Genomic DNA, 16,938 nt, shown 5'->3' with positions numbered 1-16,938 from the left:
CTCCCTTTGCCGACTGTAAATTACCCCAGAGAGCTGCTTTTGAGCTTCCTCTTTCATGGAATGTTGCAGTCCATCCAGACTTCTAGGTAGCTTGTTTCTCTTTTTGGTTAACAGGTTGGTTAAAGGATTTCCTTAATCCCTTACAATCGAGAAGCCCACATACTCCTGATTTGGTGATAACTATGCTTTCCGTTAGGGCTAACTACATGCAATCTACCGTCTTAAATGAAGTTTCAATTTTTGATGAAACCCCATGCAGCCCGAAGAAGGATTTTGTATCGGTACCCTTCGAACCATAGCGCAATTGTGATGCTCTTCGACTGACTCAAGTTTTCATGCTATTAACAGTGTGGATAAATAGTCTGTCCAGCAAGTGTAACAATTCCTGCGAAACTTCTTCACGTATATGCGTATATAGAAGCGTTCCACTTCGTGTCTTTCACGGAGTATTTCTATCGGATGAATGGTTACTTTCTCCAGTAATTGTACCGTAGAAGTCGTTTTGAAATATACCGTAGTCATAGCGGTTCGAACTCGTCACCAAATCGCCAATCTTCGGCAGGCTAAATTTTGTTGTCTAATTTCTTCTTCAAGATCGTAATATTCATGACGTGCACCAAACGTTCTTCCACCTGAACAATGGAGCTACCTCCTCTTAAAAACATCCCTTTCGGAAGGCAACAAGGCATTTGTGACACAAGTGGATTTGTGGCCGGACTTTTCGACTTCTTGTTCACGCACATCTCTCTTGAAGAACACTTCTAGTGGCTACCCTGTGTATGCTGAGCATACAGTACTAATGAGGTGTTCAAATGATATGGATTTTAGTTATTCTCACTATGATGCTACGTTTCTGTGAGTATGCATCCTTCGAAGCACATCTTTGGACATTCATTCAGCACAGGCGCTTGAGGTCGGTCGCAATGCCACAGCTATTAGGTATGACCGGAATGACACTTTACTCGTTGTCTGGCTCATTGTTGTCAGCTACTGAATTATGCACACTTTATCGGAATATACTGTCACTGTGCTCGTGGTAGAGCATTTTTCCAAGACAGGCTTGAACACCGTACTGCTATTGTGACGCGGACATTTTGGTCGGTCTGTGGAGCGAATTTTTCATGTACTGGGTTATCCTACACAGACTGAACAGTTAAACTGTATCGGACTGAATATACGGAGGCTCTAACTGGTACCGCTGGATGTGTCTTAGTGCTATGACGGCACTGCGTTGTCACACGGTGCTATCTAACCCGTAGAAAATACAGGTAATAAACCATTAGCAGGTTTCCAAGTTTCAGGTGAGAATACGAATATGCTATCTTTTAGAATTCGAATCCATGTAGTTTGTCAGCAAATGTACATGGTGTTCTGAACCAAACCTGTTCGCCGATTGCCGCTGCAACCTTGTCAGTTCAGGCTAGTACTTCTTATTTACGGTCCTTCTCATACAACAGGTAAGTCACCTCTTGTTTTCTTTCGTTGCCCTTAGTTGATCAATTCAACTCAGACCACCTAGGGTTTCTTTGTCGTGTTGCCTAGCTGCCATTCTCATCTGCACACAGTTGCATTCAATTGTGGAAGGCTACCGAGTAAACGACTTGTTAGTCACGCGGTATAACTGCGTTGCCACCACGATCTTCGGTTGGAAAATTTCACACCAATAGTTTCCGTATGATGAATAAAGGGAGCTGGACTTCCCTTGGTGCATGATGCACTCACGCCATATTTCAACTGGAGCGTCCAGTTCTAGTTTTGATGGCAGGGAATCGACAGTATGAGCATTTTTAACGAATAGGTCTAGTATAGAATAAACAAATTTAAAGCGATCCATCGAGGCACAAACCCAGTCATTGAAAATGGTAACTCAAAACTGTACGATGATCAAGGTGGATCTTCAACGAATAAGTCAAGCAAAAAAAAACAGAAGATGCTAACTGAAATCTCATACTGTTGCTGAAAACTGTTTGATAGTCCACAGCCGTTTTCTCCCTTTTTGGAGTTCCTCAGGTGAACACAGCCTCAGACAATCCGTTCATCTTGAACGCGATTCGACGAATACTCTCATTTGCACATGAATTTGATTTTGGCAGAAGATGCAACTGGATCGAGTTAAATCTCTTGTTTATGATGGTTTGTTCGGCTGAATATGTCGCACGAGATAACCAAAAAAGAGAGATGTGACTGAATTGATTTTAGTCTCCCATCGCAACCAAATTCGTATGCAAACTACAGTATTTAACTGAAACCGCTTTTGACCACGCTACTTACCTTCATGTGTACATCGGTGATTGAGTGATATGCGTGTGTGTTGGTGAATAGTGCCGATATATTAGTGGGTGACCAACACAACTTTCCGGAAACTGATATGTGATTTCGTGAATATTTTATGGGTTTCATACGCATCGGATGTATGTATGAAGAAACCACGTGGGACCTTATAACCACCTATTCGCGCCGTTCTAGAGAAGGCTACGGCGAACTTAAAAGCCAGGAGAAAAATACATCATGAATGCGTCCGTAGTGTAAAACACATACAGAGTTTGGCGTTGATAAGCTTTTTCCAGTTTGTGTAATTGTGCACCTTCAAATAGGTGGGATCCGTTTGTGTCATGATTCGCGTAGTGTGTTGTGTTGATGCACTACGTAGGTGGACCTATCAGTTATCGTACAGTAGTCGTTGGCGAATCGGTACAATCCATGTGGAAACATCTTACCATCGTCTTTTGTATTCGCACAGTCAATGGGTACGAAGGAGCCGATAGATTGGGCATAAATGCGCTCCGCGGGACTAACCAGGCCATGTTTGAGTAAGTCTGGTCAATGAGTGAAGAATAATCTCAGGGTCTCAATACATACCTCATGAATTTGGTGTCAACAAGATCCCCAGTGGAATCTCACCTGAATATCCTATTTATGACATTCTTCGAAGAGCTTTGAGTGACGCATGAACTAGATCATTCCAGACAATCAGTAGCAATAGTGAATGGAAGCTATCGCCTTCGCTATGCGGCTAAATCGATTCTGTTTTCCTATGTAAGTCGATACATTCATTAGTTCAGTAGCTTTCATTCTCTTTCATTTTTCTTTTGATGTTTCTTTTGCTCTAAAACACAGTTAAACCGGCTTATTCTTCTGTTTTTGTTTTATCCGCATCGCTTTGCTACTTACCTGCAAGGCCTCCTGTTTGGCATTTATGGAGTTGTTTGGCCCACTGGAGATTAACAGAATGACTGAATCTTCGTAGCCGGAGAACCGGGCTTCCAAACTTCGACGTCCGACTCATACCGGACACCCAGCCTCGGTTTTTGAAAGCACGTTCTTCATCAAATGCATCGTTACCCCAAAGTTGCAGAGAATCTATAGCAAGTGAAAACAGACAATGTAGGTTGGGAGCAGCAAATTTTACCAAGTGTGAACCGGATGTGTTTGCCTGAAAATGTGGTTATTCTCAGCTCACAATTAACCAGATCATTTACTCAGGTAGGACCCACTGCACCGCTTGAAGGTCTATTCATAGCTTGATAGTTGCAAGAATTTTTCAACAGTTGTTGTGAGTCATGCCAAGAAATCTTCCGGCATACAAACACCCGAAGAATAAAATGTTTTTGCTAGTTCGGGATTTTTTTTGCAGAGAAAGCACTTTCTACACATGTGAAAAGATCGAAAAGTATTCCGCAGGTCTGTCTTGACCCCGTTCCATGTCATTATCTTCATGTTTCTGCCATTATTACCAAATGTGGTCACTCAAGGTTTAGTTTTGCGTTTCTTTAACGGAGAACATTGAAAAATTATGTCAAGCAAGTAAGTATATACTTATCAACCCTCATTTGGAACTCAAATATCGAAGAGTTTTCAGTAAACTTTAAAGTAATGTGTTATGTCAACTGCAATTGTTTGACTGGCCCTCGTGGCTTTTTATGTAGAAAATAACCAGCTGGCTGTTGAGTTAAGGATCTTCAGAATCACCTACGCAAATTCCTGCAAGTGTGCAATGCGAAACCAAGAACTTGAGCGAGATTGTCAAGGAAGTCACGGCAAATTTTGAGTAAACTACAGAACTGCGATAAAAATAAAGCCATTTTCCTTCGCATTCTTCTGCTAGTTGTTTTTTACAGTGCTGATTGTTTCAAAGTATCTTACCGTATCCTACCGTACTAGGATATTTCAGCCGTGTTCGAGAAAAAGCCAACATTACTGAACAAGAGGGGTTGGGGAAACAGTAGAGCAGGTACATACTTCTTCCATGCTGATTCTGATCACAGAACAGCGAACTCGTGGGAAAATACTGGTGACGATTTTACTATGAGCTAGGTTATGCGGTTCAAGCCGAACGCAGGCTACTGTTTTCCCAAAACTATCCGCGCTTCAACAGTGCCACTGTTTACTGTATTGTCACTGATAAAGCTGGGACTAAATATAGGAAATGTTTATTCGTACGCGTCACGGGCAACTGTCATAATCAGCCACGCATCCATCGATTGAATGAATTTGCTCGTGATGATGATGTTTCCAATAGCACAAAAATCAACCAACGTACATTATATTTTCAGGTCTCTCGGGCTGGAAGACTCGGGTGTCTTGAATAAGCAACTCTCTAGATAAACACTGATAATTGCTATCATAGGAAAGTAGTATATCCTACATGTCGACATTGTCTCCTAAGCTATACTTGACAGCTGCGTCCCAAACTCCGGTTTGGGACCGGGGTTTCCTGTAATACTGTCATGTTCATTTCAGTAAGTAAAACAAAGGATTTATCAATGATGCCATTCTAACTCACGACAAATACACATGGCTTGCCACATGTTCACCTGAAGAACCGTCTTTACGCTGCGCCTTGGAAAAATTCTTCACTTTTGTCCTGACAGAAAAATAACTGAAGAATAAGCAGCACGATTACCCATTGTTTCAAACACTACAAGCGCTTGATCATTGGTTGACATTGAAAGTAACGGAATGTTTTGGTACCCCTAATTCAAATGATTTCATCAACCGCGAATGTCAAGTCATCCGTTCTTACCACTTCGAAGGTAGTTGAACGCATAAACAGTGTTGTGGTGTCAGGATAAATGAACTATGTTGTAGTAATTTGTGCTTTTGCCCTTCGGAAAGCCAACAGTTCGTGAGCACATGGAAGAGTTACAAATTTCGTCCGGATAATAAACTAAGTCCTACACCAAACCAATCAACAAAGCGAAAATATGATACCGGTAAATACAAGCACACTACCGCATTCAAACACGTACATTGTCCTGCTTTTCACCGTGCACCGCTTTAAAGCAAGCCACATAATGCCACGGCTTCGTCCGAAGCCATCTGTCACGTGCAGTTTGAAAACAGACAGAAATCGATATTGGTCTTAGCAAATGAGTTGCCACTGTATCGATCCATTGTACGCCTTATGTGAACTGAGAATTCATAAGCCTGTGAAGACAAAATAAATTGATCTCTGGTCACTTCAGTAGTATGGAGGCCCATAGCGTTACTCGCATACGTCAACATACACAAATTAATCTCGTTTCTATGTGAGCAGACTGTTAAACAGTGAGTTAATGAAACAATGCTCATTCATTGTTATTTCACATCCAGAGTGAATGGAACCAGCATTGCCATACCAACCTCCTCAAAAGTCAGCTTCTTTCTCTGAGAGGAACCAGAACCTTCAGTTTCTTATCACATTTTATAGTTGGTTGCTTTGCTTTTTAAATAGTCACTGTTTGAAAAGTGTGCTATTAATGGTGAAGTTGATGCTGTTTTTTTCTTATAGTTCCGTACCCAATCAAGAACATAATTTCAACACACTGGAGAGCATAAACTCGCTTTTTCAGTAAACTACTATAACTCAAAATGGAAATACACATTACCAAAGTGCCTAATTGTCATACAATATTAAGAACCAAAAAAGGTGTTATTCTTGCTGAGAGAGCGCTACTTCTCATTGCGGTTGATTTCGGATACACACGCTTGCGATGTTAGTTATAGTTATAATGATGATTCTATAAAATATCAGGGCTTCGTTTATTAGTTCCATGAAAAGTTCACCATTCATGACTGCAACCTCGAGCCTAGGAAGTTCAGTGCAGAACTGCTAAGAATGCCACATCCGAAGTGATGTGGGGCTCCAAAGTGATAGACTATTACGCTGTTTTGGTCCATCACTGAAAACACTGGTGAAGACAACTGATAGGGAAATTTGTTGGATTTACATTGGGCTGACATGATTCACCCAGATGATGAAGTTCCTGGGTGTCGGGACCACAGTAACGTGATATTGCACTATGTCGTCTATCCGTGTCAGGGTTTGCTATACTCACATATTTTGGAAAAGTTTTTTCTGGAGGTTATCCAGAAAAACTCCGGACTTACCGGGTTACTCGGTGTCACCTGATATGACTTCAGGTTCTGTTTCGTATTTCCTTTTCCGAGATTCACAAGCCACGTTTGAGGTTGTCAACAAAGTTCACAGCTGGACAGTTGGGATTCGGATGATAGGGCGAAGTACGTGAATGTCAAGCCCATGGAGAAAGAAGAAAACCGAAAAAAACTCATGTTCTCTGGTATCTCTTACCAGAGGTATCACAAATTCAAACAACGCAAACGATTCGCTAGGAGTGAATATCGTATCCAAAGCTTGGCTTATCATTAACACGGACCACTCTGAGAAGGCATCGCTAACAGTCACGACTAGACCAGCGAAATCCACTGGCTCAACATAGAAAACCAGCGAGATTGCACTGGGATTAACTTAGCAGCTGATAACTGATGGCTGCACATCTCCGAACGACGACATTCAATTTGCCAAATCCCAGGCGTTCTTGTGATATTGTTTCATTACTTGATGCTAATGTTTCCGTTGATATGACAAAACGATCATCCAATATTAGGAAATCACCTGCGATTTTCACGTCACCATTGCGCAGAAAGTAATTCCATAGGCTATCGATTTTAGGAATATCCAATCACCTTCTGAAGCAGAGCGTCACTTCTCCTGCTATTGTCTCAACTGGAATTGAATTCCGCTACCTGATGGAACTGATGCGATTGTTGTTTAATCGACTTGTTGATTTGACGCGATAGTGTGTCGGCATTCAAAAAGCTGAGGTTGTTTTCTAGATCATGCTTACATAGCAACCTAAGAACATATTAGCCCGGTCGAGGGCAAGTGGCAATGCCTAGCGTGGTCCAGGATGGATTTTGGAAATGAGAATATGGGCGAAAATTCATTGTACTGTACCTGAGTGATAAAATGTTGATCATCTGGCATTCTTTATAATTTATTCGTAGCGCAAAATCAAAGCTAACTTTCCGCCGTCAATTACGTTGTACATTTTCTGTATTACCAAGGACGATGGAATCGCGATGTGCAAACCTGTTGAACCGCTTGGAAACTGATGCAGTGAGACCCCTCCAATTTCATATCGGCTACTACAATCAACACAAGTTTACGGTTGTAATGGGTTGTCAGTACAGCACACGTGAGCACACGCGTGAGATATCGACAGGCTGCTTAGCTCGCGTATGACTAGTCCGAATCAGACAAAGTATGGTTCATCTAGATTGGAGAGCAGACGAGCCTGTGTCTCGGTAATAGTAGCGGAGCTAATCAACGCATCTAGGAAATTCTGATCATCTTCGATGCCGACTCCTGCCAACGTAACAATAATTTCTGAATGGTTCGGTGGTCCTAGCTAGCCTATGGAGGGCTGGATTTCGGTCGTATTCACAAAGATACTGTATTGTTTCATTCGTGTGCATGGGTCACTAACGTAAACGAACAACCGATACTTAGATGAGTATAACTTGTGACGTTTGCCAATATGAGAGTAGCTGAACTCCTTGTTGTTTCGCCAACCCTCTTTGGATAGCTGCGAGTAGTTTGGTGCTATCGAGTGTCCCTCGAAATTCGGACATTTGTCCATCTGCGTGATTTTCGCACTCCACTGCTTGCAACCAGGCAGGAAGTGTTCACCACCCACGCCATGCCGGCTGATCGGATGCGGGAGCTACGCTGCAATGGGCACCCCTTGAGTGTTCTAGGGGTTCAAGTTAGTGTCTATGAAGATCTCTGCGGAGACTGGGGAGTGTATGATAACCTTCTATTGTCGATGTGGCTCAGTGTCGCACCACTGGTTTTCAGAAAATGCACCCCCGCATAGGTAGAATTCCAGTAGACTGATGAAAACTAGCGTGCATTGAGAAGTACACTCATTGTGCATATCAGTTTGGTTTCAACGGGGGGTTCACCTGGAACCCAGTTGAATTTGTCGCTTTTGGTGCGTATCCAATGCTGTTTCCAGCAGCTGATGTCGCGTGCGTACATTCGGTCGGTTCCTTCTGTTGTACCGTTTACCCCATGAATCCGTAGGGATGCCTTTTGTTAACCTGGGACAAAATATGAGCCATATTGTTTTCGGATATTCCTAAGTAAACGAATGCGACTGACGTTCAGATGAGACATGTGAGAGCGAGGGTATGAAGGAGCGAGTCATTTCACTCTTATGTATCTACAATCTTGGATTTGTTTTCTCACACTGGCGTAAAGCTTGCTATGGCGTTTAATACTGTGCGCTAGAATAAATGTCTATCTTGTAGTTAGATCACATGTGTACCTTGTATCTAATTTCAGCTTCATATTGCGAATCTAGTTGAAACTGCAACAACGTTACTATGACCGCACGTACTACGAGCAAAATTTTCAAGCTCCAAGGTGTGTCAATCAAAGTCTATAGTTCAAGAAGTTCCTCTAGTTAATTATACGCAAAGTAAAGTGAGATGACATGCATGCATTCGAAGCCATTTACCTGAGAGTCATGAAAGTTAATGACATGTTTTTTCATCTGTTTTAAGCTTCATATTGCTAATTCAGCCTATCCATTAGGCTATCTTTGTTTCCATTCATTTTTATGTATATCACAATCATGTTTCAATGACTCACTTTTTCACATTAATGCCTCTGCACTGTTTCTCGAGTTTCCACTCACTCAGCTCACAATCGCACACAGAGTTACAGTGTTCACATTATTACCTGTGGAGTCCGCATTCATTAGGTATGTACGTGTTTTGGGTACTTCGTTTTGGATGAACTTTACTAATGTGTTATTCCTGCGTGGTGGGGATGACATTTTGCCAGTCAGCGAAACAGCTGAAGATTCTTCTCGACAATACATGGTGGATGTTTACAGCTTGTCACTTAAACAGCTGCGACATTTCACGTATGAAATGTCTGTGATGAAGAATAAATGACTGAGTTGATCAACACAGTTGACTATCTGGATGGCTCTCGAGCGCGTTTCCGAAGCCGGTTGAGGCCATGAGCCCAGTTCATGTCAATGTGCGCTGCTGTGGCAAAGCCTCTCTTTCGTCGAGCCGTTGACAGGCAGCAGAAGAGGGATAGCCTCTTCATCAAAAGAAAATAATTAATATAGTCAAATAAACCCACACAGACAGTCAACCGGTATTCTAAAGACGCACTATTATATTTCGTTGGACGCATGACTTACAAGCCCTGGATAAGCAAAGCATCCATGGGATTATCACGCACACGAAAACGATCCCCACTCATTTAGTTACTTCCATGTCTAAGAACTAGGTGGAAAAACTTAATAACACAACCATTCCAACTGTCCAGATTATCACTCTGGATGTTAATCTGGCCCTACGTATGTTGTATTAGCCCACAGGGGTTTAGTGGGCTTCTTCAACGATTAGAAGATAGGGTACGCATCTAATCCACAGAGTCATCGCTAATCATGCTGTTCGGATGGTTTGATTGATCTCAAGCATAGGCGCTCAGTGTCTACACTTTGTCCACCACGTCTGCACGCTTCCCACGGGAATTCACCTACATGTGGACTGCCTAGTGTAGTGAGTAAAGGTCAGCAAGTGGCTTGTTTCTGTCTTCACACTGTACATCATAGTGCTTCGCTCACCGAATACATGCATCCTTGTTCTTCTCTTCCCAGAATGGCCACGTGGTTGTTAGTCCCAAATCAAAACTGAAGCTATAGTAATAATCAGCCTCAGCTTGATTGTCCCACCACATCTTGTTTTCTATACTCCAGCGCCAGTGTCTTGTAGGTATCGCATTTGGCAAGGAGGAACCTGAACCTCATTTCGATAGTTTGTTTTATACGACAGGGACTAATCCAAGAATCGTACCGAATTACCTGCTCACGAGGTGATCACTCCTGGTCTCGAAGTACTTGTTGGTGTATTGAAATTATGCTCCCTGATCTTAAAGTTAGAAATCTTTAGCTATTTTTATGGTTTCCGGTGTTAAACTGAGCAAGAGCAGATCAGACATTGCAAAAACAATTTTCAGAAAGATAAGTGACTCGGCCGCTTCGTCGGCCGAATCGATTGGGGCTAAGCCACAGTCATCTTGAAGATACAAATAATGTAGCAGAACTGCATCTCTTGCTTGAATTTCCCATTCACTAAAATTTGGCAATCAAACGGAAGTTTAACCTTGTCCTTCTGAGGCACCCAGCGCGCATTATCACAGTGTGAAACGTCTAACCCCCATGACAAATTTATTATGTGCTTGAAGGCATGTGCTCGGGTTGTTTTGCGACATTTTATTCAGCTTCACATTACCCTAGCTCCTAGTTTTAGTTAATCGTGCCAAACGTATATTCTTGCTGAGGAATTGGAAAGATCACTAGTAGTAAAATGTGACTTGTATATTTCTATCAAAACTTCGAGATGCCAGATAACACTTAGAAATTCAGGTGTATTTCTGAGTTATGAAAATGCACGTCTACTAGAGATATCGTGTGCTGGAGTAAAAATCTGTGCACAAATATTACCTTACATTTGCCTGCGAAAGGCTTGTAGTAAAATGTCGATCTATCGTTTGGCATACCAGCACATAACAAAGACGGGTTCTTCGTTTCGATCGGAATCCTTGATAAAACCAATGTTTAGGCGCATATTATTCTGCTCGAAGGAGATAAGCTTCACTCCGTGATTTGAGCATCTATGCAACTTAAAAACATGTCGTCTACATAGCATTTGCAGTGTAATTCTCTGATATAGTCGTTCATTCTTCTCCCTAAACTTGACGTGGAAATGTCTAATAGACTGCCAAATGCCTCACCATCTTTCCCTTTAAAGTAGAAATCCACCAGACAAAATATTAAGTTTTCACACTATAATCCTGAATCACCGTTCATATTGACCTTTGTGGTTGATATACAGTGAATGTAGTTTCAAGTCCAATCAGTTGTTAGACTGACCGTCGTCATATTAATGGGTACGATCAAATAAGTGAATGTGAAGTTGTCGATCCAAAGGTGACTAATCGAAAATGGCCGATAAATCGGTAAAGTGAAGAAACTGGAGGATGTATCGGCGGGCTATAAAGCCGGTTGTTTATACATCATCATGCAAAGTCAGTTACAGGCTGTAACATACCATACACTTGGTGCGTCCACATATGAGGAGGCCATACCTACAGGATGACAAAACATTCATGTCCCACTTTCCGACGGCGATTTTAGCAGATTTTTAAAATTCCAATGGTATGTTTGTTGCAGCACCGTTCTTCTGACTGTCATCCGATTATGGTGCAACATTTTCTAGTTTTTCACCTGCGTCATTTAATCGGGTGACACTTGTGTGTAGCCTTACACCACTTGCTGACATATTGATGACAGGAGGGCACTGAGACTTGTGCATACCATCAGCATGTGCACAGGCTAATAAATGCGTATGTTTTCGTTTGACTTCAGTTGGTCATCCGAAACTACTGGCTGGATGTAGGCATAAAGCACCAAGCCTACTACCGATTTTGTTCTTCTCCGGCCTTATCAGATAGACGCAGACCCCCTAACTCATCCGAAACACTGGCTGGATGTAGGCATAAAGCACCAAGCCTACTACCGATTTTGTTCTTCTCCGGCCTTATCAGATAGACGCAGACCCCCTAACTCCACCAACCTTGTGTTCTGCTTGAACACCGTGGTGTATGCGATCGGAGCAATACACTAATTTGCAGGTTAACTTGTCGTTAACGGGAGATTAAGCTGGATCCAATCGAAATATGTTGTTTGTTATCTTATCCAAATGAATGAGCTCCTCAAAGACCACCCCAAAGTTCATTCAATCTGATATTCGTGAAATTTCAGTGTATTCTGTTGAAAAAGGTTCGACAACCTCCCGCCGGCTCATTAGGTTGACCTAATCCCCCAGCTTCCGCCAAACTCACATTATCTTTTTAATACCAGTGTAATTTTCAACTTATTCGACTTTAAGAAGCCAGTCTGCTAGGGAGTAGTTTATGTAGTGAGGTGTGGTGCAGAACTGTCCAAATTCACTGCGACATGCTAGAGTTCAAAAACACAAAGGTTCTACCATAACTAACCCATTAACTTTAATCTTCAACACAGCTGTGGAACTACGGTTAATGTTCACTGGGGTGATGAAGCCAGGAACGCTCCTATGCATTTGAAGTACACGTAGGATTGTCAGCTTCGTCACAAAAAGACTACTCTTTCTGGAGTGAATAACTCTGCCGCTACCACTATATACAGGGAACGTGCAATATACTGGGTCAGAGGATGTAAAAGCTTCATGGTGTGTAAATTTCAACTTACACCGACTTAAGCTATAGAAAATGAGTGTATAAGCCCACTTTCTCACAATGTGATATTGAAGTAAGAAAGATTACTGATGAAGACTCATAGACCACACGTATCTGATGAGCCCCAAATGCGAAATCGATGAGTTTCCTCAACTTTATGAGCAATGCTATGTCTAAGCACCATTTAGTTCATTATCTTGCGTGGTCTTCTTAAACTTGATGCTCGTGTACACCATGCTTGACAAGAACTGGTGAAGTTTATTTTAAACACCTGGTTTCAAATGTCCCCACAGAATAAACTTTAAATGTTTGCATGCTTGGCCCACTCTCTCTCTCTCTTTCTCCCTCTCAGATTCCTGCTTCACAATTTGAGCACACCCCGTGTTTGGCGTGTGAGGAACGACGTTGATGAAATCACATATCATCCGTGTACACTCATCGTCACCTGTGAACTTCGCTGATGTTTCCGTAAACGCACTCGTGTTAAATTTATCAAGATATATACATTATTAATAGTACCTGCAGGTCCTGTTTTCCAGAAAAAAATAGATAGACTAGTGATGAAGACCAGAAGTTGGAGCCCAGAATCTAGTATTTTCCAACTTACCATTCCACTGTATACCGATGTGCTAAAGAGGGGGAAGTGTTTAAATCAAGTAGTTTCGGTGCTTGCTGAGTTGTTCGTTGAGCTTAGGGCTTTTCCAAACATTTCGCCACCAGTCCACGTAACATCATTAGTGCGTATTTTTTTCAACAGTACGTCGCAGTGTAGTGATCCATCGTTTTGTGAGCCAAAGACACAACAACGTACCACCAAATTACTATGCACCGCTACCAAACTACGCACTGTAGTTTGGTAACGAAACGTTCGGTACAAAGTTGTAAATCTCATCTATTAATTCAACCATCATGTATAGCTCGCTGGTAAGTATGGTGGAAATGCATCCTTAGTCTCTGATAACCACGCGTACAGTGTTTTCATGCAGTCCAACTGCCATTGTTGAGAGTAAACCAACAAAACCTCAGACTATGTTTTTCGTGGATTTTTGCAAGATATACACTGAGGGACGGTGCGGTTGAACAGTCTCTGAATGTCCTTCTGAACTGACCCTTCGATTCGCTCGTACATTCAGGTGCAAGTATTTCACCTATTGAAATGCGATGGATTTGGTGTTTACACTGTTGGTGCATTGATGTTTCAAGAACAGACGGTAGCCCCATCGAGCTCGGGAGAGCTCAGTGGTCAGGGCACGAACTAACTGAGTAGATGGTTTGTGTTTAAAACCCAACCCTCGCATCTCGACTGCTCCTGTCTAGGCTTAGGCAACCTAACAATAGATCAGCCTTGAGCTTCCTTGGGGTGGCTTGACAGCTATGCATCAAGTTTTACAGCTCAGTGGCTATTATTATTACCTCATTGTTGCTACGACCTATATCTGAACATCGGCATTACCTAAAGCGTTCCTTCCATTTTCACTATCACCCCAGTTGTGGCTACAGGTGTAATCGCGCCAGTTTTTTCATTCTCTCGAAAGAATCGATCGTGTTACTTTGTCTCACCAGATGACTAGCCAACAAAGTAAACGAGACTACCCAGTGCTTTTGAAGTGTTGCATTTCTGGAGCTATCATACGACCCATACTGCAATCGCCATCATTCCATTCAACAGGTCGTCCACAACTGACGTGTCGAGATTGACCTAGTTCACGGACTCATGAGAAGACACACGCAGCACAAGTATCCAACACACCTACAGAGGTCGTCAGATGGTCGCCAGATTATCGGGTTGTTTTCCTTGTTTTCAGAATGTCAAGTGTGTTTTTTGACCGTGACTATAAATAGATTTTCATAGGTGAAATACTGACCTTTCAGACCAACAGAGCAACCGTTCAACGGGATTGGCTAGTATTCGATGAGGATCGGCCTTTCAACGGTTGTTGTGTCACTGGACGTCTGCTGACGGGTGCGCTAACGCAGATGGATTGCGCGCAGCCCAATAATCTACATCGACAAAAAAGACAAGTGGGAAATAATTGCTTAGTTTCTTGCACTCCTGAACTCCATTCATCCCAAGGAGTTGTGGCAGTAGGAGAATCAACTGTTTCCTCCGAGAATTTTCAACATAACCATAGGGTGCCACAATATAAGCACTTGCCTACCGTACAATACTCAAATACCCGCGCGCTCGTTGCCGGTAATCAGCCGAACTTTTACTTTTCGATAAAAGTGCCAAGAGAAGGAAGCCCACATAGATGAAAGCTTAAAAAACTAAAGGAGAGGTGGTAAACAAACACATAAGAAGAGCTAACCAGGTGAAGTTTTGCGGCACAAGCAGCTGAAGAAAGAACTTGCTTAAGTCAAAAAGAAGTAAGCAAAATAATTATTCCAAACAGGGTTAAAGAGTTATTTAAAAACCTCAAGTGCGGTTACTGAGATCACCTGCAGCCTGGTGCATTTGTCCATGAATTTAAACGCACAGAATCTAAATATGGTTCTGTCACTCTTTCATTTTCTTAGTCCCAGTTCATGTCTCTAAGCATTGGCAGCCATCTCGGAAGGGTTGCTTTTCAAAATCTTTTGGGCCGCCCCATATTCCGAACGTTTCGTTGACGTTAATCCTCAGTTTTCAGAACAGGTACAGTTGATTGACTCTGTCCTCTCAAGTATACCGTTAAAAACTATCAAGCCCTTCATCAAACCGTCCCCTAATGTGAAAACCTTCCCCAGCTAGGAGCTCCATGCCTGTGTACAGGGTCCTGTAAAGAAGCGTACTAAAGAGGAAACTGAAGCAGGGCGCGTTTGTCTGTCTAAGCAAAAACTGATGCTGAGTAAATTGATTAAAACTGGCTGACTTGTAACCTCAGGTTTCTGACGGGGTGCATTTGAGATTGGTATGTGATCGTCTATACTTCCAGGAAGGGCAGCTGGCTGAGGAATTCTCTTTAGTAAGATGCTAGTTAATGCTTGGAGACAGTCAAGTGAAGCACTAGTCGAGGCGTCAAAATTATAGAATTTGCGCTGCCTGTCCCTGTGTTAGGAGTCACCATTTAGCGAGAAATACACTCATTTTCAAAACAATTTGGTTTTCACAAGAGACTCACCTATACTCTCGTTTATGGTATTCTACAAGTGAAAGTGCTGCACACAGGCCGCCTCATGTTTCAGTTGGTACGATATTCGAGATATCGCAGTATATTTTCAGAAAGGAAACTACTCACAAGGTTGCTTAAAACTCTTCGACAGCCCACGACCGGTTTCGCCCTTCTTCGGGCTCATTAGGTAGGCGCAGTCCCCAATTTTCCGTCAATCTTGTGTTCTACTTGAACGCAGATTGCACTGTTTTCGAGAAATACACTCAGTTGCAAATCGTTTCGTTTGCATGAGAGACTCAAGTGAATCTCTCGTTTATGGTGTTTATTTGTTTCCATTTGGGTTCAAGTAGAACACAAGGTTGGCGTAAACTGAGGGACTGCGCCTACCTGATGAGCCCCAAGAAGGGCGAAACCGGTCGTGCGCTGTCTAAGAGTTTTCAGCAACCTCGTGAGTAGTTTACTTCAGTTACCAGCTAGCTTTGTGTCATAGTGAATCATACAACAAAGACTTTAGGAATCCTTCATTTTCACGTAGACTGGAGACATTAGAGACTACGACGCTGAGCATAGTGATATTCCGCTAACGACCATCCGCAGCCTGGTCTGGAACCCTCCAGCGCAGGGTAGTATTGCTCTCAAAATGAAACCTTCTTGGTTACACATGCACCTGATGTGGGTGCTTGAAATTCTTTGCCTTAGCCAACCATGATCTGGATGACTGTACTAAGTGCATTCTAGGCAGAATAGTTTCCGCTCTTTTTTCTTCAAGAAGCCAGGGGAAATCAAGGAGACACAAGCTTCTGAATATGAATCCACTTTGTTGCAGGCGCATTTGTAGGTGCTTAAATTGGTTACTAATTCGACTTTCTGAACATGGATGAAATAGCTGTTTCATCACATCCGCAATTTTTCGTTCTCCTGACAGGCAGCTATTTTTGAAGGAGTTCATAAAGTCCGCAGTTACATCTTCCAGTCGATGGAGGAATTTCGGATGATTGTCATCGTGGCGCGCCAGACTTTGAAGCTTGGGGTGGACCTTATCAATCTCCTCAAATTGTTTCAGTACCCATATATTTGTCGGATTGTTTTATATATCGCCGTGAATTACTGAGACGGGAATTCAACTCTGTCTTGACTTGCAATCGTAAGACCACTCCGTGATGTCTCCACATGTCCAGCTGCTATTTATGCCGTCATCTTTTATTCCATATATTCAAAATGATAAGCTCCGAAGATTTGACCCATTCCCTTGGCACTGGT

At 42.4% G+C, this 16,938-nt stretch overlaps 1 protein-coding gene across 1 annotated transcript in view; it reads right to left on the bottom strand.

The window, feature by feature from the left end:
* The window catches only part of T265_08899 (hypothetical protein), a gene marked incomplete at both ends in the record, with an annotated part of 44,354 nt that overhangs the window by 11,379 nt on the left and 16,037 nt on the right, over positions 1–16,938 (bottom strand). Inside the window, 2 exons of the mRNA XM_009174827.1 lie at positions 2,718–2,816; positions 3,172–3,360. Of these exons, the coding sequence (XP_009173091.1) occupies positions 2,718–2,816; positions 3,172–3,360 (288 nt within the window). The remainder of the gene's footprint in view (positions 1–2,717; positions 2,817–3,171; positions 3,361–16,938) is intronic.

Source organism: Opisthorchis viverrini, assembly GCF_000715545.1.
Source record: "Opisthorchis viverrini unplaced genomic scaffold opera_v5_244, whole genome shotgun sequence".
NCBI classification, from domain to species: Eukaryota; Metazoa; Platyhelminthes; class Trematoda; order Opisthorchiida; family Opisthorchiidae; genus Opisthorchis; species Opisthorchis viverrini.
This window is presented reverse-complemented; position numbering and strand designations above follow the sequence as displayed.